The 21,952-nt window shown below is 44.7% G+C and overlaps 2 protein-coding genes across 4 annotated transcripts in view; one reads left to right on the top strand and one right to left on the bottom strand.

Annotated features, from left to right (window-relative positions):
- Polr1D (RNA polymerases I and III subunit AC2 l(2)37Cg) overlaps nucleotides 1–21,952 on the top strand; it is a 389,457-nt gene that overhangs the window by 323,238 nt on the left and 44,267 nt on the right. The gene's annotated exons all lie outside the window — the stretch shown is intronic.
- The window catches only part of LOC144129136 (CCR4-NOT transcription complex subunit 7-like), a 34,800-nt gene that overhangs the window by 3,159 nt on the left and 9,689 nt on the right, over nucleotides 1–21,952 (bottom strand). Inside the window, exons 3-6 of one of the 2 annotated variants that reach the window (XM_077663067.1) lie at nucleotides 16,580–16,773; nucleotides 15,101–15,262; nucleotides 14,840–15,017; nucleotides 12,211–12,288 (exon numbers count right to left, since the gene is read on the bottom strand). In XM_077663067.1, coding sequence (XP_077519193.1) covers nucleotides 12,211–12,288; nucleotides 14,840–15,017; nucleotides 15,101–15,262; nucleotides 16,580–16,773 — 612 coding nt within the window. Of the gene's footprint in view, nucleotides 1–12,210; nucleotides 12,289–14,839; nucleotides 15,018–15,100; nucleotides 15,263–16,579; nucleotides 21,419–21,952 lie in introns of both variants that reach the window. The other variant, XM_077663068.1, reaches the window with a different exon arrangement.

Here is a 21,952-nt window from a genome sequence, read left to right as displayed (position 1 = left end):
TAATTATAAACATAACCTGAGGAACAGATTAGATATGCACTGGATTCTCATTTTCTCTCTTATTAGTGCATCGTTTGTACACGGTATTCTTGCCATCCTGGCTTCTCTAGTAGCTTTATTTCATGCCCTGTAGCTAAAAGAATTGCCTGGAAGCACATCGTCAAGAAACTTTGCCTGGCTGGAAATGGCTTATGCAGAGGCCGCAAACTTAGTACATGAATTATCATGCGCCACCCATTAGGTGCACAAAAAATGGAGAAATCACAGTCGTGGACAGTGACGAATGTGAATGGTTAGACGCCAGGAGTTTGATGCTGGGGAGATTTGCTTGAATGTTATACTCAAAGCCCATATGTGAAATGGTGTGCTGAAATCTGACACTGCCTTTAATATAGGACCGTTTCTAATGCATAACCATACAACCCAACATTGCATGTGTTAAGAATGGCTTATCTTTAGAGCTTCTGTTAATGTAATCAGAGCACATTTAGACTGCGCATATGTCTATGTGCAGCCGCCCACATACTTACCACAGCTGCTCGAGCAGCGTGTGGCTAGGGCTGCCAGTAGCACCTCTGAGCATTTGCCATTAGATCAGACACCATGCTGCAGGGCCCCTGGTACGGTCAACAGCGCAAACGTACTGCATAGCATAGTCTCGGACCCAGTGGCCAACTTTTGTGACATTAATGTCAGCCTAAGCCATGTGCTCAAGCATTTATGTCAAGTTTGCAAGAATTGCATGTGGGGGTGGCTCTAACAGGACGAAAGGCATCAACCAACATTAGCTTACTGGCACAAAATCGGCTCATTGTAAGAAAATCTGAGCATGAAAAATCCCGAGACGGGTACGAAAATTGCAGCCTTCATTTTTTTCACACTGCCATGCCCTTTAGTGCAAACATAGGTCTGTTAGCTTCTTTTCAAATACCACAAATTATTTAATCTTCACAAAGACCCAATTTTTTAGATTTTTTAACGACTGGCTAGCTTTAGAAAAAAAAGCTAGTCCTACAATTTTTATAACAGAAACAAAATTCAGATATGCATCCACTGAACATATTCCTTCTTTTGAGTGTCTAAACTGCAAAAAAAAAAATTCATTTGGATAACAATGCATTTTTTAAATGCAATCTTGCGCACTTATCACATCAGGTATAGTGGGAAGAAGTAGGATTCAATGGTCGTATGAATGTCTTTATTGACATCTTCACACCCACCTTTCAGAACATTATTGCTTTCAAGTACACAGCTCGACCATTGTCTGCATCAACAGCCACACTGCTTGCACAGGATGCATCAACATTGCCTCTTAGCTAACTAGGCTGAACCTGATGTCGGCTACATTATGTCCTTCCTTCATTCCGTCGCGTCCAAGCAACAGGACAAAAGGCTTCACCATCCCTTTCCTGTTGCAGCCAACCTAATTCATCAGAATTCCTGACCTCACCTATAAACCTGAATTTTGGCCACCCTAGTTATATTTTTTTTCTCCTGTAAACAAACACCGTATAATTTTTCAGACTGCCTGTGCTATAAGGACAGCCTTCTCAAAAGCTTATTATTATTATTAATAATACAGTTGATCTCGGATATTTTCAAGTGAAAGGGGATTGTGAAATAGTTTAATACATCAATAATTTAATACAGGGAGCATGTCAACAGATAACCTATCTTTAACATCAGATGAAAAGGGTGCACCCTTGATAGCAACATACTCCTGCAGCAGCATGCTACTCACAAGCAAACCGGTAGTGCACCTCTTGCTGGGTACTGGCTAAGGCTAGCCTGCTTCGCATAGAATGGTGCTTTGGAACTAGCCACTGCTTAAAAAATGCCTAATCTTTTTGCCAGTTTACTGTGAAAGTTAATAACTTAGCACTAAAATGCAGGCATGGCTGGTGTCCACAACACCTTGAGCAGTGACGCATGCAGACAAGCTGGCCAGGCAAGAGCCACCTCATACAACGGGTGTGGGCAGTGTCCGCCTTTGTCACTCCAGTAATCAAGTGATACAGCTCCAAGATTGCAGCAAGGAAAATGCATCACATAACTTTGGGGTGTGTGAATAGTAGTTTATGAAACTGAATTGAATAACAATAGGCTAGAAATTCGAATTGAATACTGAAACAACTGAATCAAATACAAATCGACTATTAGTGTGGTTATTCGCTACTTGTGCGAATATTCATACAAAACAAATACCCACTCAAAACAGTGCAGCACTAGAGGTGACATTAGAAACTGCAGCTGTCGAAAGATGCAACAGTGTTCTCCTCTAGGGGTCATTCAACACGAAATCGGTACATTAACTCTATACCACCAGTCCTACGCGCAGGAAATTGACATTCTGCTACAGATGATAGCAAACAAACTAGTGCCAAATCATATTTGATGACTGGCGCCAGAGTTCGAGCCATGGCCAGCTGTATCGAGCATGAAAGCACGGTTTGCAAAACCTGTCTGGGCCCTGTCATCAAATATGACAGCACACACCAGTCCCGGCAGCATGCTGTACCGAGTTAGATTGAACTGTTTCTGCAACAGTCGTAAAAAAAAAAAACACGCCCTGTCCAAATTTTGTGTGAATTATTCAAAAACTTTAAAAATTTTGAACATGCACAATTTCATTTGTTCAGTGAATTAAGTAGAAGGCTATTTAATTCATTATTCAAAAGCTCTGGATATTCACGCACCCATAACATAACTACAATTGCCTATCTATTTTTCGGATACTGTGGGACTATAAAAATGGTCCTAATAATCATAAACCGGGCAGTCAGCGACCCATACCTGCGATTGGCGAAGAAGTGCACGGTCGCATATCATGAGAACACATTTCATCGCCAGGAATGCAAGATTAAAATATCCCCTCCTGTATAAATCCCTGACCAAATCAGAGCAAGTTGCCTAGAGGCAATTGCAAACCCATACCTTCCCAAACCCCTATACGCCCTCATGTACCTTGAGGTATATCAATCCCGCTCCATTTCATGCAATTTTTCAAAAGCCAATCTAAATCGCATACTATGTGAGTACCCTAAGAGCTTACCCCCTCAAGCCAAAATCTCTGGGAGACTGCACTGCTCAGCTCGGAACCAGAGACAACTCCAGAGAGTGAGTTGGGCCCAAGAGGCCATCCGGAAGCAGACTTCCCACCACCTGGCGCCGTCGTGCGGGCCCACGCAAGATATCTCACTATGACCTCTAACCCCTTGCCCTCCTTGTCTTTATAACACTGAAGTTTTACACCACCATAATCGAAAATTCAAGAAAATTTGTAACCTTTGAACACAATCACTTTGCTGCGAAAACCTGGCTTCAAAAATTGCGAACTTGGCTGTTTTCCCGCATTTCAAGCCAGAGTCAAGCTTTCGTTATGTCCGCAACACCTCACAGCGCCAATGTTTGCAACTTGACTGCGCAACTGCCGTGAATACACCACTATGCATATTGCACGCTGCACCGTTCTACACACGCCGCGAGAACAGTTTCCAGAAACAACGATGATTGCAAAGTCGGAGAGGGAACCCACCGGAAGCGAGATGAAGCTATCATCTCCGGCTCCGCACCCACCCCACACCCCTTCATCTGCCCTGCACGGCGGCATCTCAGCCACCGTTTCATTTTCGACATGATTATGCGCACCTTTGTAGGTCAACCTGACGGCGACAAAGAGTGAGCCATTAAATAAAGCAACAACAAAGAGGTACGAATAGAAAAGCCTATTCAAGCCAATCCGTCCGCTCCCCTCCATTTAAATACAAGATGCCGCCCTTCACGGCAACGAAGGGCAGGTTGCTTGTGACGGCAATGCCTGCTCCTGTCTATGTTAGTTCGAAAAATGAACTTCTGAGTCGAACAGAACTACCTCCACAGCATTGCTGGCGTCTATTTGTCCAAAATATCGAACTTTTGGACTCCACAACGTCAGATATATCGAACGTGAACACATACATGTTCCTATGAGGTTGCCGACAGTTCCTCAGTTAAATCCAAACCATCTCGCAAGTCCAAATTATTGGAGCCTGAAAAAATCTGTCAGCTACCACATTAGTAAAACTGAACATGTTACAACTACTACTTTCGTTGCCCTTTGTAGTTAATCACACCCCACACTATCCTTGCAATGCAGTGTTAAAAACTACACAAGCAACACAGCTGTGCTTCCTCCTCTCTGAGGCTGTATTTTAAAGGTGATCACATAAGAGCTGTTTGGAGTGCAGTGATACACTTTCGCATGGAATTTTCAAGGGGACCTTTTGGGTCTTCCATAAAGACAATAAATCTATGCATCTGTGATCGACTACAAATGTAAAGTACTGTTGCATATCCACACAAACAAAAAAATTATGCCTCTGGTTTCCACACTAGTCACTGCTGTGTGTAATTCTTGTGTACCAACAGACTTCCAACTGGATGCTCTAGCATTTCATTATAATTATTAAAGAAATTTAATTAACAGGTATCTCTACTCACACTAGTCTTCATAATGATTTGTCTCAAAAGGCATTTCTTTACTCAAATGTGGTTCAGGTGTCCAAAGATATATGAGACAGATACAGCGGCATTTCCTTTCCCCAAAAACCAATTATTATTATTACTCAAATGCATAGTGTCTACATCAGCTCAGGGGCATTACTATGGGGAATAGAAGTTGTTTGCCAAAAAACTTGCTGTTATCATATTTACTCGTGTAATTTGCAGAATTTTCATATTTAAAAGGTAGGGTTGGGGGGGGGGGGGGGGGGAATCGACATATAGGTGGCAATATACGGTATATATTGTGCGTTGTGACTATTGTACAGTTTTTGTAGTACATATTCGTGAAATCTCCACGTAATTTGCATGCCCCCTTCCTGAAGCTTCAATTTTACGCACACCCGCATGCATGCTGGTGATCTGATGCAGCAGGAAACGTAAAATGTGCGAGTAAATGTGTTTTTTAAATCTGATTAATAAATTAAGGGTGCTCAAAATACGGAAGCAAATACAGCTAATGCAAACCGTTTCCGTGCAACAGCTGCAAAATTTGTGACATCAAGCCGACAGTTTACGAATGTGTGCCATGGCCGGTGTAAGAAAATCCAGAATTGCACCCTTCCTCAAGTGAAACCCCTGCACAGAGTGCATGATCACAGATGTGTGGGTTCTGATACGAATCGTGCACGACCAAAATTCTGAAACAATGAAGCCACATTGCTATGCCACATCCAAATGGGGTCAACATTACAGCTCAGTGCTATTTGCTAGGACTGATCACATGCTGTTAAGCATGCTTCACAAGTCCCATAGCACTGTAGTGTATTATTTGTTGGAGGATCCACAGCTGAATTCAGAGCACAGGACCCTCTTTTTACGGCTCAAAGCATATGGCAGCAGGACATGGACGACACAGTGAAGCCACGCAGGCGTTGTTGGTGACCAACGAAGGTTTTTCCTCAGTTCCTTCTCTTCAGAGTTCCTCTTCTCAGCACCACCGACTTATGCGAATGAAGTGTTTAGCACCGTTCAAGTAACACACTGGTTAGAGTTGGCAGACAGGCACAGGCAGGCAAGTGTGGACTATTATCCACAGTTCTTTCTGGCCTCCTCCTCCTTTCAGTGTGGTCTTCTTCATATGGTTTGTCCAAGTACCAATGTGATTGCTGCAATTCCCACTGTAAACACAGCTTGTTGAACTATGCAGTGCTTGAGCGGAGAGGTTGTTGGCATTGCAGTCATACCACTTACGATTTCTTCTTCCTCCACATACATAGATTATTACATCATTTTTCATTGCAACATGTCATGCTGACCATATACAGCAACTTCAAATACATTCATGATTATAAAACGCCTACAGTGCACTGTGGTAGGCTGATATGATGGCTACTCACAACAAGAAAGCAAGCTTTGCTTTCCGAGTGATCACTTGCAAGCCAAATATGTTGCACAGTGTAACACAGCAACTGGAGCATACTGAAGGCAAACAGGTCGCACTGTTTGACTGGTGAGTTGTGACAGGTCTCCAGAAGACTAGATGGGTCAACAATCCTTGAGCTAGAGGTCAGTCAAAGTATCGAGCTGCAGAAACATGAATCCAAGTCCAGAGGAGCCATAGAGATTGTGGAACATGGAGTGATGTATGCGCAGGAATAACAGAGGTTGTGCCAGAATGATAAAGAGGGCTCGAAACTAAGCCTTGGCCTTGTCATGCCTCTGGTCAGTGCTTCATACGCTTCAGGCAGTCTCAATCCCTCCAGTGTACTCAATCCCTCTACTCCCAAAGCTCATGATCAAAGCACAGTGTGCATGCCATTCATTGCTCCCATCTTCACACGGAGCACCGAACTACTCGCTTTTATCCTGTATGCGCAGTCTGCCAAAACATCCATCTCAACACAACTCTCACCACTGTTACTTCTCTTTAGAATCCACATCTTTTTGTTTAGACCACGCTAATGGGTGAATGCCACTGGTCAATCCACAGCAGCTCTTCCTGCTCCACGGTGGCGAATGCGAATTCCGCTCGTCGATGTGGATCGCGTTCGAGAAACTCCACTGGTCGTTTTGGAGCAACTCGCTCCACATCAGAGTGCAGTCAGTTGATCCGCCATGAAGAGAGAGATTTAACTGGAGCTTCGAGGGTGCGGTTTCATCACTTCCAGAATGGCCAAGCCATGTTCTGCCTGCTTTTAGTGCAGTTTGAAGCATCACCAGTTAACCTTTGGCATTTGTTGGATCAGAGTGATGCTTCTTGCCCTGATTAATTCGGAAAGTGGTTGAAGCCCGAAGAACAGTGCCAATGATGATGGCGAAACGTGTGTTTCCTTTAAAATAACATTTTTTGAATCACAAGCAGTTGAAAAATCACTGGCTACATCGACACCACAGCACGTAACTATCAAGCGCAGGCACACACAGCCACACAAAAGTACCGTACACTCAAATTATGATAAACTTGATTAAGAATTCTTTGGTGTAATGAACAATGTTTTTTAAAAACACTTGAACTTCCTTGGAATTGTAGTGCGAAGGAAAATACCTAAGCCAACATAAAGGCAGCCATTGGGGACATGGTTACGGAAACAGGCATGAGGTTCTGCCACATTTTGCTCTGAAGTCGCTGTTATGGCGCTTTGGAGGTGTGAAAAGTATATTTTTGATAACTGGAGGTCGAATCAGACCTTGAAGCTTTGTAGGTAGGTACTTAACGGTATACTGAACCCGAATATGCCATTTTTGAAAAACTCAATTTTTGCATTTTTTGCCATTTGACCTGCGTCTTCTTCTCTTAATTCTTTCCTTTTTCATGAGGAAAATGGCTTTTTTGTAGGTTCCAGTAGATTTTTTTTCTGTAAAATCTACTGCATTTCAAATGTAATGCAAAACACAAAAACAAAGCTAAATAAATGTGCTTTTTGGGCATATAAGACTGAATAACGATTTGCGCTTTGCAACAGAAATTTTTATTTTCCAAAAACAAGATTTTATGGAGAACTGTAAAAAAAAAATAAAAGCTTGTAAAGCCAAGCTTGTATCTAAAAAATATGTTAGAATTTCGTGAAATATGAAAAATGTTACGTATTCTGTTGGCCACTATCTGTGAAAATATCAAGCTTTTATCTTGAAACAGTATTCTTGCTAAAAAAGAATAACTGTAAACCCTACAGTTGGGCACTGCAGCGCGACGGCCTATGTTCTGAGCTGGTTTTTGTCGTCGCCGGTATCAGAACTGAATCCTGCCGAAAAGTCAGCACCTTCTAGTCACTGCTGCTCATGTCATCGATAAAATAAACCACAGACAAAGTGGAGAACTGAGATGTGCGATGTTTTAGAGTGTGTGTCACGCATGCGGCGACTGCCAAGCAACTTGGATGCTACCGCATCTTCGGAGCGCGTTCAAAAAATGCCGCCTTGCCGGAAAAAAAGAACTACATTAAAAAGGAAATTTCATTAACCTGATTACAAGCCGGATAACGCAGCGTGCCCGTAAGCAAAGCAGAAGGCTCCAAAGTCATTGTTAGCTGGCAATGAGCGCGGTACCATGTTATCAAGTCAGAGCATTAAAAACTTCCACCTCACGAGAAAAACAAAACTACGTTGGGAACGAAACTTCGGCTCTTTGACTACAAGCCAGACTTGCAGCATGCCAATAAGCAACGCGGAAGGTTCTGAAATCGGTGCACGAAATCGCCGTTAACAGGCTAACAATGATCAATGGGCACGGTAAGGTAAGAGTTCATATGAACTGCTGTGCATGTTTTCTTGGTTAACAGTAACTTTTGCAGTAACCACCATGCCAACTCCACACAGCTCTCTCAAAAAAATCAAAAAGAAATATATAACAAGCTCTCCCTAGTTTTCATGCCAGAGGTGTATAAATGTGGCTTGTGAACTCGAGCTTTTACCAGTTGGAGGAAAGACAGTCTGGGTACAAATTCCCATACAAATTTTCGATCAGCATGGAATCACACCGCATTTTTTTGTATCTACCCAAGACTACCACAGCAAGTAACATGGAAGCACAGATACCCGACATGGTCAGCCTCCGCACTGCATGTATCTCCGAAGCATTAGATGGTTGTGCACCTGCTCATAGTTGGAACCAGCCGCACCACAAAGAAGACAATCGTGTGATCTCAAAGCTGCCATGCAAGCTACCTGGTGGGGCACGCTTGGAGCCGGAGGGAAACCAGCAAACACGATCTCGACCAAACAGTAGTTGCCGCGGAAAAGAAAAAAAAGGGCAGTTAAATAAAAACCTGGCCAATGCTGTTTCCCAGTGGATCTTGTGTTGTCATACCACTGCTGTCAACCACACCAGACATTCATTCACTCCACTGCTTATAGTCATGCAAGCTGCAATGAATTCTTTTTATAATTATCTTTTCACTACAATAACATTTGACAACGCAACATACTGTATAAATGCGTGCAAGAGCTGCACCATTTTTCCCAAAGAAAATTTTTTTAAAAATCCGTGTAAGGGTTGCACCCGAACTTTGCACGACCCACGTGGGAATATCCTTCAAAATGCACGCGCCATGGCTTTTTGATCAGCTCTGGCTGCAAGCAACGGTCACGGAGGCCATGCACGCGCTTAGGAGCATCCAGGTACCAACCACCCACGGATGGCGACCATGGCCGTGCATCATCATCATCATCACCAAGTTTTTCTTTCGCCGCAAGCTACCGCTATCCATGTCAGTTTCACCAGCGCCAGGTTTTTGTGGCTGTCAAAGGCACGGGAGTTGTGATGTTGTAGCGTGTTAGTTCACCGTAGTTGTGGCATTCGTGTGCTGCTGCCAAGGGTTGCAATTTTAGCACGATGGGCAAGCACCTTAATAGCTACTCGGCTGGGAGTTTACTCTCGAACACTGCAAGCGTGCGGTAGGCAAGAAATTCGACGTGGCTTAGAAGTGCGTCTGACGATGGCACAATCAAAGAGATGCATTGAGGAACACAAGCTGCAAAAAGCGCACCTTCTGAGGCAAGCCGTGCAGTTTCCCGAACTGGAAGAAGAGCTGCTCTGCTATGTGATCGAAGTGCGGAACAATGGCTCGCGCTGACAGCGGACATGCTGCGCGACTTCTTGTGGGGTCAGCATGCATTAGAGCACAGCACAAGCTCGGAGTCTGAAGACTCCGCGTGTGACGACTGAACGTAGAATAAATGCCGCTCATTCCCTGACTGGTGTGTTTTTACTTTAAAAAAAACTTTTTTTTCGCACATTGCGTGTATGGACCGCACACCGAAAATTGGCCCTCGAATCTCGAAAAGAAGTGCAGCCCTTACGTGCGTTTATAAGGTATTTAGAAACACCTTTCAGGTTCTGGGGACATAGCTAACGAGTTTTTGTTGTATCTTCCAAGTTTACCTTAAAGAAAGTGTACTGTACTTCTGAAGCTCTCTCATGCACTTGCTTCATTTTCTTTATCATGCCCCTTATGCAGAAGTTCGTGCTCAGCACCTGCTGCTGCTCTTGTGCTCGCCACCGGCCACTCCTTCCCTTTGCCTTGCCTTTCCCTCACACGCCTCCAGAGCACCTATGTGGCTACAGTAGTCAAACCTCAAAGTGAAGATCTAAGGATGCAAATTTCGGACCAATATATCCATAAGTGTAACCTCACCACAAGTGCATATTTATCACGCACCAAATTCTGCTTATCTGCAAGTTGAGCAGGCAAGCCTTCGCCTTGCCATACAGCGCTCTCCTTTATCACTTGCGTGTTGCGGTAGTTTGCCATAGGTTCACCAACGGCTGTACAATCCAGCACATCCATCAAGCGCCTGAAGTGTCCTATCTCAGCATTCCATCAAGGAGTGCAAAATTCCTTTTTTTCTCTACACCTGACTAGGTCTTTCGCCACTTTGTGCCAAGAAGCATGCTGCACCAAGCATTTGAACAGTCAGTCTCAAGCAGCAAGAATGAATGGAGCATGAAACTACCCTACGATACGAGCGCAAAAAAAAAGACAAGCAGCATTACATATAAAAGGAAACCAGTGCTCATGGAGGTGCATGTGTTTGAGATACCAGCTTCCTGTGCAGTGCATTCAGGATGCCTGCATGTGCTTGACAGAGCTGTTCGTAAATACAGTGCAATCCACTTACGATACTAGATATAACGATATACCACTTATAATGATCAAATTCTTTAGATTTACCAATTCTCCTATTGCCACTATGTAAAAATAAACCGAATAAAACAATACAATTATCCGCAAAATAACGGATACAACGATAGGATTCTGGCCGCCTGGATGGTGTAGTTTGATAAAAATAAAATACTTTGAAGCGAATGCCCCAAAAGCTCTGGGAACGGACTGGCTGTGGCAAAATCTGTGAGGGAGCGTTGCCTACCCCACTTGGGGACCAAGCGCTATGGTCACAGCTGGAGGGAGCAGCCAATGCCGCACAAGGCTGCTGTCTCTCAAGCAAATGTAGCGATTTTACTTTTTTTTTTAGTGTTGGCTTTTCTAGTGCATTCTCCGCTTTGCGCTGTCCGCAGCCAGCCCTTGGCAGCGCACCAAGATGCTGTGCGCCGATAACAGCATGGCCTGCTTATCTTTTGACAGGAGCTGAGAGGGAGGGGGTGGGAGCGACTGGCTCCGCGAACTTGGCAGAGCACCACAATGCTGTGCACCCTTTACAGGAGCACGGGTGGCAACATGAATGGAGAAATACATCGGTGTGTTCTCTTCACTTTTTTTTTTCTGCTGGTTCACATATAACGATAATCAGTTATAACAATAGGATTTTCCGGTTTCGGTTTTCTCAGTATCGTTTCAAGTACTGCACTGCACTGTAATTATCCCCCATTTTTTATGCTGCTAGTGCATCAGAATGGAGACCTTCTTGGCAGCCATGCAAGTGGCACCGAGTCACCTGAAGTGTCTAACTGCACCTTAGCTCTTGTTGCAATATATTTATGCTCCAAAACTGGTACAAAAAAAAATACTATTTGCTAGGTTATGCCTGTGCATGCATCTATTTTAAGCAGGATACCACAACACGGTGGTCATATGGTTATGTTTAGGTTATGGTTAGGTTATAAGTTAAGGTGTGTGTGGCTACTTGATAAGCAGGTAATTTGACACTCGCTGAAAAAAAAAAATTAAACACAAAAGCGTCACTTTCTACAGGGTTCTCTTATACCATAAATAGTGGATACCAACATTTAAAAATGTGCTGAGCACCAAATAATCCACAATTTTTCCTTCACATTCCTAGACACACTGAAAGCAAACCTATCAGCTTATCTGACTGGGCATTTTCTGCCAAACTCGCAGTGTCGGAATCTTAGCACGACACGAGCTTCACTTTCAAACTGGTCACTGGTCCTTGACACAAGAGCAACGAAATTGCTCAATGCACACCTAAAACATTCAGAGAAAATAAGCAAATGACGTATGTCCTTTGTTTTTTTTTTTGTACTCAGCATTTTATTGCAAAACAACACTCTCTCATCTTCAGAGAGCCTCCAGAGAAAAGTGTTCCTGACACACACTGCACCACGCATTTTTTTTTTTTTTGAGCATGTTACATAAATTTTTTAGGCAACAAATGAAATGAAAGGTATACAAAACAGAGAATTTGAAAGTCCTGTCAAGGGGTGCTCCGCCCACGAAACAGAGGAGCATCTCCTGTGCCCCTACCAGCCAGGAACTGGCGGCTGAGGCTAAGGTGACTGCGAATTCTAGCCTGCATCGGGGGAGCACTTACTTCTCGCATCTTGAAGAATGCCGCGCCTGTGAGCAAGCTGTCACTGCCCGCCTGGTGTTGTGGCCCGATTCGTTCGAGCTGCAATGAAATGCCCAACAGGTGCTCAGAGGGGTTTAGCAACATTCATCCATGCTCCCTAACAACGACCCCCTTCCACAAATCCCGCCCACAGATGCATGCACTTCAAATCTTTCAGTAATGAGCATCCTCAACTGCCACAGTCATGACAATAACATTTTCACCTTTGAGTGAATCCAAGAACTGGCATTCAATTCGACGGCAGTTGGCCATCTCATTATTCTCAATTACTAACCACTCATGTGGCACTGCATTTAATTCCTGAAAACCGTAATTGCTTGCATACGCTACAGCTGAACAGCTTACAGAACCACAGCGATTCATTCAACAGATGCGTGTTTAGCTTGAGCATCTGGTCACAGCTTTTTTGATACTGTTTCCATGCTCGCAAGCTCTTGTACAGCTTTTTATGAAAGATTATTTGTGTGCTGCAAAAACAGTCAGGAAAAATGTTCCTCAGCATGAAAATACAATAAAGGCATCACCCACCGCCTTGATAAAAAAAAAAAATTAGGACTAGGAAAGCTGCTGTGGCAGTAGCGCTCGTTGAAAAAAAGACAGAAAATAATGGAGGCTATACTTCTATCGGTGCTCTGGGTCAGGGTTAACTGAAATTTTTAAACTCAGTAACAGTTAAACACTCGTGTATGCTTAATCACGATTTATAAACTGTTTGCAAGTTACCAGCTGCTAGAAGGGTCCCTCTACTAATGAGCATGGCTAAATGCAATGATAGCAATCAGTATTAATTGCAGGGTATTCAGAAGTTCTAATTCTAAAAACACAGGAAATGAATATGAAAGCATGCAATCTTCAAACAAAAATTCACAATAAAAGTACAAACAATACAAAGCCACACTGCGGCCTCCTTTTTTTTTTCTACAGGAGAGGACACCAACAGAGTCCTTCCCACTCCTTCATTTTATTCCACATACCAAAAGTGGAACAAGTTTGAACATGAAGACACATTCACCAGTTAAAATGCAAATTATGTATTTTACACACAATTCTGAAATGAGCATTTTATATACAGTCGCCGACCGATTTTTCGGACTCGAAGGGACCCGTAAAATGGTCCGAATAATTGAACAGTCCGAAAAATCTGAAGTACAAAAAAAAACACCACTTTTTGAGATACGGCTTAAAAATGTCACTGATTTTACCTTGCGACAAATTTCTCTTGCTGGCAACGATTTGCGCCTGTATTTGTGCCAAGGTTGTGCTTTCACTGTACACGCTAGACAGCAAGGTCACCGCATTTAGTTGGAATACTTCCCACGCTTCTTTGACGGACCCGGCGGGGCCATGTTGTCCACAACCTAAGTCTGCAGCACACCGCTCGTTAAACACACACAAAGATAAGGCACTTTTTCAATGCGGCGAAACCGCCGGACGCAATCATAAAATGGCAAACAGATGTAACTTTGTGAAGACTGAGCGCCACTCGGTCAACGTGGTCAGAGAAACCCAAGTGATGAAACGGCAAATGGCGAACGTATGAGACCCGCCGCGGTGGCTCAGTGTTTAGGGCGCTCGGCTACTGATCCGGAGTACCCGGGTTGGAACCCGACTGCAATGGCCGCGTTTCGATGGAGGCGAAACGCAAAGGCACCCGTGTGCTGTACGATGTCAGTGCATGTTAAAGATCCCCAGGTGGTCGAAATTATTCCGGAGCCCTCCATTACGGCACCTCTTTCTTCCTTTCTTCTCTCAGTCCCTCCTTTATCCCTTCCCGCCGAGATGTGAGATAGCTCCTGCACAATTTCCTTCCCCCAACAACCAATTTTCAACGTATGGGACAAGCGATAACTGCCCGCGACAACGTCGGCGACGAAAGCAAGTTGGCGGCGATGACAATCCGACTGCCACCTTGAAGTGTCAGAGATAGCAGGGACCTCTACTGGCAACAATAAGGTACCGAAAGTGTCAAGCCAAGCCAACTGCAGCATAAATCCACCTCAATCCAAGATGGCGCCTTTTGCGCCGGCGAAAAGCCGATAAAATGGCCGATTTCGGCCCGCAGGCGACTGAAATTAGTCCGAGAAATCGAACTTTCAAACTTTTGAAGTCCGAAATATCTGTCGCGAATATGTATGCACTTCTATGGGGTGACTGACGGTGCCTCATCGAGGTCCGAAATATCCTACAAGTCCGAATTACCCGTCGCCTACTGTAGATGGTTTGATTAACATAAAGATAGAAATCTTAAACATCTTGAGTCAAGTGGCGGCAAATACTTAGCTCACGCTTCTGGTCAAAGCAGGTAGTCACAAGGAAAAGAATAATCACTTATCAGTACCAAGGCCTTCAAAACTATCAGGCACCCTAGCAAAAATGGCCTCTGATAGCAAAGGCTCGCAAACCTCAGACATGCAAGCAACCTAAAGAGGCCACAAAATAAGCCCAATCTCTGAACAAAACTAAAACCTTTGTAGGTAAACTGTGCATCCATGAAGGCCGAACCAAGCAGATATCTGAACTTTGAAATTTAGCATCAGTACTCCCACATCCTGTCCCCTTGTGCCCAAGGGTATTGTGCAATGGTTCTCACCTCCAGCTGCTCAGCCACCTCCTGCAGGCCTCCCTTGAGGTTTTTACAACTCTTCATGAGGTACTTGACATCGTAGATGGCCGGAAAGTAGATTCGCAGCAACTCAAAGAACTCGGACTCCTCCGAAGGCAGGTTCTGGTCCGTCAGCAACTTTAGCATGTAGCCAAAGTCGTAGCCGCTGCGCATGTGCAGCACAAGGAAATTACGCATCAGCAACGCCCAGCCAATGACAGTGCTACACCAGGATGACAACCCACTTACCTATGAAATGAGAGCCACTTGACATTCTCGGAGAGAACCACTCCCGAGGTCATAAGCAGTTGTGCAAACTCGTACGGATCGATGCCCTCCTCGTCGTGCTTCTTGAACTGGATGCCAGAGTTGGTGAGCAAGTCGATGGAGTCCTGTGCATACATGTCTTCCCTGCAACGAATGAGTGTGATGATTCAGTTGATTTTTTTTTCCCCCTTTGGAACGAAGGTCGCAGTTTCATGAAAAGTGTCATCTTCACTACACATTAAATTGTGTTCATTTGAACCCTGTTAAGTCGTAAATCCGGATAACTCTGCCAGCGTGGTCCCGGCCAATGGCATGTATGTTTAAGTATGTTTGTGTATGTTTATGGTGTTGTAAACTCGTCAATCTGAATGAAACTGGACTCACACCGGTTAATTCAGACTGGCTACCGATGGCTCCTGTGTCGAAGTGCGACCAGAACAGCATGCGATCGTCCAAACATCCTCCCAAAGTCTGAATTTCACAGTGCAGTGTTCCCCACGAACCTCTAACTCCCACGCAATGGCAGGTGTGGCCATCATCAAAGGGCACAGCCTCCCTGGTGCCGAAAAATAGCCTGGCTGCATAGTTTCGGCCTCGCTTTTCTGATGTTCGTGCTGACTGTAGCAACGACAGCTATCAGCTGTGCACAGGTAAGCCAGCCAAGCACAGCCTACACCGCTTGGATGCTGATGAACATGTCGCTATTTTTTTTTTTTAGGTGTCTCGCCGTTCCAGCCTCGACACGTTTCCCTTGATTCCTGCCCTGTGGTTCTTCCATTATCGCGGCATACTGAAACTGCGTACTCGTCACCTGCTGTCCGCAAGTTTGTATGGTAAAACCTCTTCACACACAACAACACCGCTTATAAGGAGGCTCTACTACTACCTTGTCACACCATCATGACGGCAAACAATTTTGGAGCACTTCTACATTGACATTCCTGACAGTTTGGTTTATGGTGGTGTAACGTCCCAAAGTGACTCAGGCTATGAGAGACGCCATAGTTAAGGGCTCCAGAAATTTCGACCACCTGGGGCATACTCGAGAAACGAAACTTGGCAGTGTAGTGGCAATTGAGTTCCCAGTGCGTGTGAAGGCTGCTGTGACACGACAGAAAGCTTGCAAGCTCTTTCCAAACGGCTATCCTGTGGATGGGGATCTTTAATCTGCACTGACATCGCACAGTACACGGGCTTCTAGAATTCCGCCTTCATCGAAATTCGACAGGAACCTGATTGAAATTCCCGAGTGTGCATGCAGTAATGCGCTAACCATCTCATGGAATTGTGAAGAACTGTCGTTTGACGACCACTCCCAGCTTTTCACCAAATGAATTTACTATGATGTGGGCGTTTTCATGGGACCATTCGTTAAATACAGTCACTAAGAACTGTGTGCTACTGTAGTTCTGCAAGTAGTCGAGGAGGCCTTAGACCACCTGTGCGCCTCCATCCACTCACGTGAGGCTGAACTTGAAGTTGAACTGCCAGGTGGAGTAATTTGGAGGCGTGTTGCCCTGTTCGTCGAGAAACGTGAGACCCAGCTGGATGATCTTGAGCAGGTCCACATTGCAGCGCAGCAGCTGGTACTGGTAGTCGGCCGTACTGCGAAACTCCCCAATGGGCCGGGCCACCACTCCTGGGAACTCGGTGTCCTGCATTGCACACATGCACAGTTCACACCCATCGAGTGGCGCGAGGGAACAACAAGCTCACATTGCACTATGCCCACAAAGTGGTCAAAAAAAAAAATATCTACTGCACGACGAGGAAGCTCAGATACAGCAAAGAACAGTTCTTCCTTTCACTGCATGCTGCAGTGGCCTATGTAGCTCTCGCATTTAGGTGGAACACTAAGCACCACAAAAAATGGAAGCAGAAAGGCAGGAGCCATTCATGAGCCCATTCCCTTTGGTAAAGCTTCCTCAGTAATGTCTTTATAATCAGAGAAAAACTGCAAGGCAAAAAAAAAAAAAAAAATCACTGCTTTACCTTGAGAAATCATTACTCATCACACTTAATCACAATCACTTTGGACATGAAAAGGTTATAACCTTTAAGAATACAGTAAAAGGCCATGAGGAACAGTTCTAAAAATTAATACATTTGGGAGCCCAGGGCAGCGGAAATACAGAATGCTGTATACAACATACGCTTGTGCAACGGCTGCAATGGACATGCTTCCCTATTTCTGGGGCACTGGAGTAACAAGGAGGATCGAGCAGCAAAAGGGAGTGGCATCATTTGCTGCACGTCGGATTTGTCACGTCCTCTGCATGCAGCACCACAAATCAGTGCTTGCATCATTCGTGTCTCTTTGCACAGAGGGCAGCACTGTGTAGCGTCACGAACAGTGCAGTCACTACTGCAAACAGTTGTCTCAGAGTGTTGAATTACATAGGCGTTGTAACAGCTGGAGAGCTTTTTACAAGGATTTTAATGCAGTTCAGCCCTTGCAGAAGGTGAATTTTTCCGCTCAATTTTTCTGACTACAGTGGAACCCAGATTATGTGTACAATTTGTGGGAAAACCATCGTTTTAAGACAAATTTTAAGACTTCTTGAAGCACCCAAGGAATGCGCCACAAAGAGAACTATACAAAATGGAATGTCAATGCTCTTCACCAGCTTTTTTTTTTTAATTATTAGCTGCCACATCGGGGAGAGTGGCCCTTACACAAATTTTTGCAGTACACATACCAAGTTTTGTCACGTTCAAACTGCAGTAAAGGCATCGCAGAAACTCGGCAGCAACAGAACATAAAGTAAGCTGTCCCACATCCCTTTTTCATTGCTAGCTTTCATGGCATGCACACATACATACATGCATACACAAGCAACTGAATGTGTATATCAAGATTTATCACCTTGGCTAGAGCAATCAGATTTCAGTTCGAAAGCACTGCAAATACGTAATGTCTTTACTTTGCATAAAGAACAATGTGAGGCAGTCTGAGGAAAAGTCTAGGATTGCAGCTTGACAAGCTCTCACCCTTACCCTAACCCAATGAATACCACACATAATGCATGGTAATCTTATTAGCCTTCTCTCTTTTTCAAAGGCATCAAATTGTTACAAAAAAGCAAATCAGTTTAGGCAAATCATTAAGTAGAAGTGCATCAGAGGTACAGCACATGCCGAATTGCTAATTAGTTACCCACACATATCAAGACAAGGGTTTGGAAAAGTGTTGTGGTTTATGGTTTATGGGGGTTTAGCGTCCCAAAGCGACTCAGGCTATGAGGGATGCCGTAGTGAAGGGCTCTGGAAATTTAGACCACCTGGGTTTTTAATGTGCAATGACATCGCAAGGCACACGGGCCTCAAGAATTTTCCCTCCATCGAAATTCGACCACCACGGCCGGGATCAAACCCGCGTCTCTCAAATCAACAGCCGAGCGCCATAACCAATGAGCCACAGTGGCGGCTTAACATTACGAAGTAAACCTCATCTCATCAAAGTTGAAAGGCAGCAATTTATTAACACGTTTTTGCCCACGGGAATAGTAGTAGTTTTTTGGTAGAGTTATATTTTTTTGCCTTGAACAGAGCATACTTCATTCTAAAATATATATCTACAGTGAAACCTCGTTATAACGAACAGTTAAAAAATCGGAAAATAGTTCGCTATATCGATAATTCGTAATATAAAATTTTGTAAAAAATACATGCAAGAGCAGCAAAAGTCAATCAGAGAAGGCACATCAACTCGGAGGGTGCTTACTTGGGTCACGTCCATTTATTTACGAGCAAAGAACTGCGTTATCGCGGCCTGCTTTTTTGTTTCGATTGCGTTCTGTATCAAGCCCTGTTTCACAGTTTGTGGACACTCAACAAGGGCAAACCCACTGCCCTCAATAGCACTGCAGTGGCAGCGCAGTAAATCCAATGCAGCAAGCACTTCTTGTGAAATCGGAATGTTCCCATTGTCTGCAGGGTCAGCCTGAGCTTTGTCTGCGGGATGTTCAGAGACTTCCGCAGCGTTTTCGGCGTCCATCAGTACAGCCGTGGTCGCTGCGATGTCGTCGCCACCTACAAAGTCTTCTACAGTCATTGTTGCGGGCATGTCACCAACAAAATGCGAAAAATCGTTCCAGGACTCATCGAGCTCGCAGAGCTCTGCTTCTGCTCCGTTGGGATCATCACCATAGTGACTTGATGCACAGGCCTTTGCTGGAACAAAACCTGCGTGCCGAAAGCATGCCACTTTAAGCATCTGGATTGCTCCCAGCAGGTCGGACTTCAATTCCTGCTTCATACGAAGCTTCACTCGAAGAGTGTCAATCAGTCTCCTCTTGTAAACTGCCTTGAAGGCCCTGATGACGCCCTGATCTAAAGGCTGCAGCTTGGCTGTAGAGTTAGGCGGAAGAAAGCAAACTTCTATGTTATTGAGTGCAACATCTGTGTTGTGCGCGGTACAGCTATCAACAAGGACACACACTTGCGGCCCTTGCGCACACGCTCGCAGTCCCAAGCATGCAGCCACTTCGCGAAAAGTTCACGCGTCATACAACATTTCTTGTTGGAAGCATACTCTACAGGGAGTATGCGGCACCCTTTCATGCATCTCGGGGTTTTAAATCTCCCGATGATGAAAAGTCACAATTTCACAGTGCCTTCCATGTTGGCAGCAAGCAAAACAGTGATCCAGGCCTTCTCTTGCTTCCCGCCATGGCAAGGCTCTCCACGTGCGTCAAGGGTATGCCTGGGTAGCATCTGCCAAAATAGACCTGTTTCGTCCACATTAAAGATGTCCTTGGGCTGATATTTTGCAAGGATTTGTGGACAGTCCTCTTCCAACCACTTCCTGATGCTCTAGTAGTTAGCCGTCTCACTTCTGCCAGAGATCATTTTGCCCACGATGTCATAGCATGCCTTTGCAGCCATCCGGAGCTGATGATGAGGTTTTCGGCACCGACGATACAGGCAAAGTCTTTCGCTTTTTGTTGAAGCATTGGCCCCGACGCTGGTATGTTCCGAGCTCCGACATTAAAAACCATTTGTAGAGCGCCTACTCCACGTCGCTGAATGCAGGGGGCCGAAGACTCTGTGCACTTGTCCGCGTGGTCTCTTGTGCTTGTGCCTCTTTTTTTCACGTTCACCGTCATCACAGCACCACACACACCCGCGCACCACACTCGACACGACCACCGACAGATCCTCCACAAAATGCTACGACAGCCACGCCGCTGCCGCCGCTGCTGAAGCGGCGCTGTCAGCGGTTGTGAGATGCGGACGATTTCTTTGACTGTCAACTCTCGATGCCGACGTGGCATCTGTGGTGCTCATGGCGCTGTCAGCGCCTGCGAGTAGTCCTGAACATTTGCTGCGCCGCACAACACACTTGTAGTGCAACGAAGCCTGCCGCCTGCTATTAAAGTGAGGTAGGGCTTGGCGTCGCGAAGTTCGTTATATCCGTTTTATGCCGATCCGCGTTCACTACAGGAAGTTAAAAATACATGTGTTTGACAAAAATATTTCGGAAGAGTTCGATATATTCAATAATTCATTATATGTGTGTTCGTTATATCGAGGTTTGACTGTAGTATGTATTAAATTTTAGAACAGGAAATTCTCTTTCTCACGATATTAGCTCCAATCAACATGTTAAACAGAATATGAAAAAAATTTACACAACAATCTGTAACCAAACAGGAAAAGATATCTAAGAAGCATCCATGCAGCAGTGGTGCACACTGTCAAGGAAACTAAGAGCGTGACTCCAGAGTGGATGCCGAAAAGTTTTAAATATCATCGTTAACATAATAATAATAATAAGGTAATTACATTTCCTTGATTACATTCATTATTCTAATGGTGAAATTTTGCTACAACGAGGTTTAATGCAGTACAACAAACATCTTCAATTTTCCTTTACAAAAACATTGACCACATCATTACATCCAAAGTTTATAGTTTCACAATTGCCAGCCATACATTTGGCAAAGTGGCCTTTGTGCTAAAGAAGCAAAACAGAGGAATCATTTGCATTCATATGCAGTGCAAACTAAACTAAGAATACAAAGGCAACAATCTATTCAACGTTAGCATCAGGCACACAGCACAACAGCATTTTGTCTCCCTCCCAAAGAGCAACTGAAACTATGCAAAAAACCTACAAGGCATGGGCCTCTCTCACTTTTGGCTGCTCATGGCAGAGCAACCTAATGAAACCAGGGTCCCTTTGGCACAGGTGCAATAGCTTGAAGTGATCGGCCCGTGGGGAAATTGAAACTAAGAGAAGTGCTGGCCGCTGCCTGAAGCGTTCCGCGAAGATTTTTGTTGCTAGGTGCGCCTCTCCTGCGACAAAGAGTGCAAGTGTAGAGGTCTTTAGCTTGGCTTTGCCAAGCGCCAGTTGTGTGCAAGTGTTATGGCACTTTGGCGAGAACAGCACAAGGCGACAGCGCAGAGAGCGACGACAAAGCAAAAAGTAAAGGAAGACAGAACCACGCCTAATGCCTCAAACACTTAGAGCCCTCACCCTCTTACGACTATGTGCCATCGCTCATCGTGTCAGTCCGAGGTGAACGCACCGCCTTCGCACTGTTCCTTTTGTGGCTCAATCGCATCTTTAGCCTCCCCAATCCCACTGAGTGACCAATAGGAGTTCACCCGGCATTAGCAATCGCCAAATTTCAATATAAGGAATTCTTCCTTTTCTGGTTTTTGTGCCGTTTCAGTTGCCCTTTGAACAGCAGCAGTCAGCAACATCCAATTCGGATGACGACCATGATGACAGCAGCCAAAGCCCACTTCAAAGATGGATCTTGGATCATCCGTGACCTGCCAGGTGTATGGTCACACCTGATGCACCATGGCTGCTGAAGGTTTCAC

This window comes from Amblyomma americanum, chromosome 4, assembly GCF_052857255.1.
Source record: "Amblyomma americanum isolate KBUSLIRL-KWMA chromosome 4, ASM5285725v1, whole genome shotgun sequence".
NCBI classification, from domain to species: Eukaryota; Metazoa; Arthropoda; class Arachnida; order Ixodida; family Ixodidae; genus Amblyomma; species Amblyomma americanum.
Note: the sequence above shows the minus strand (reverse complement) of the source record. Positions and strands in the feature narration are given on the sequence as shown.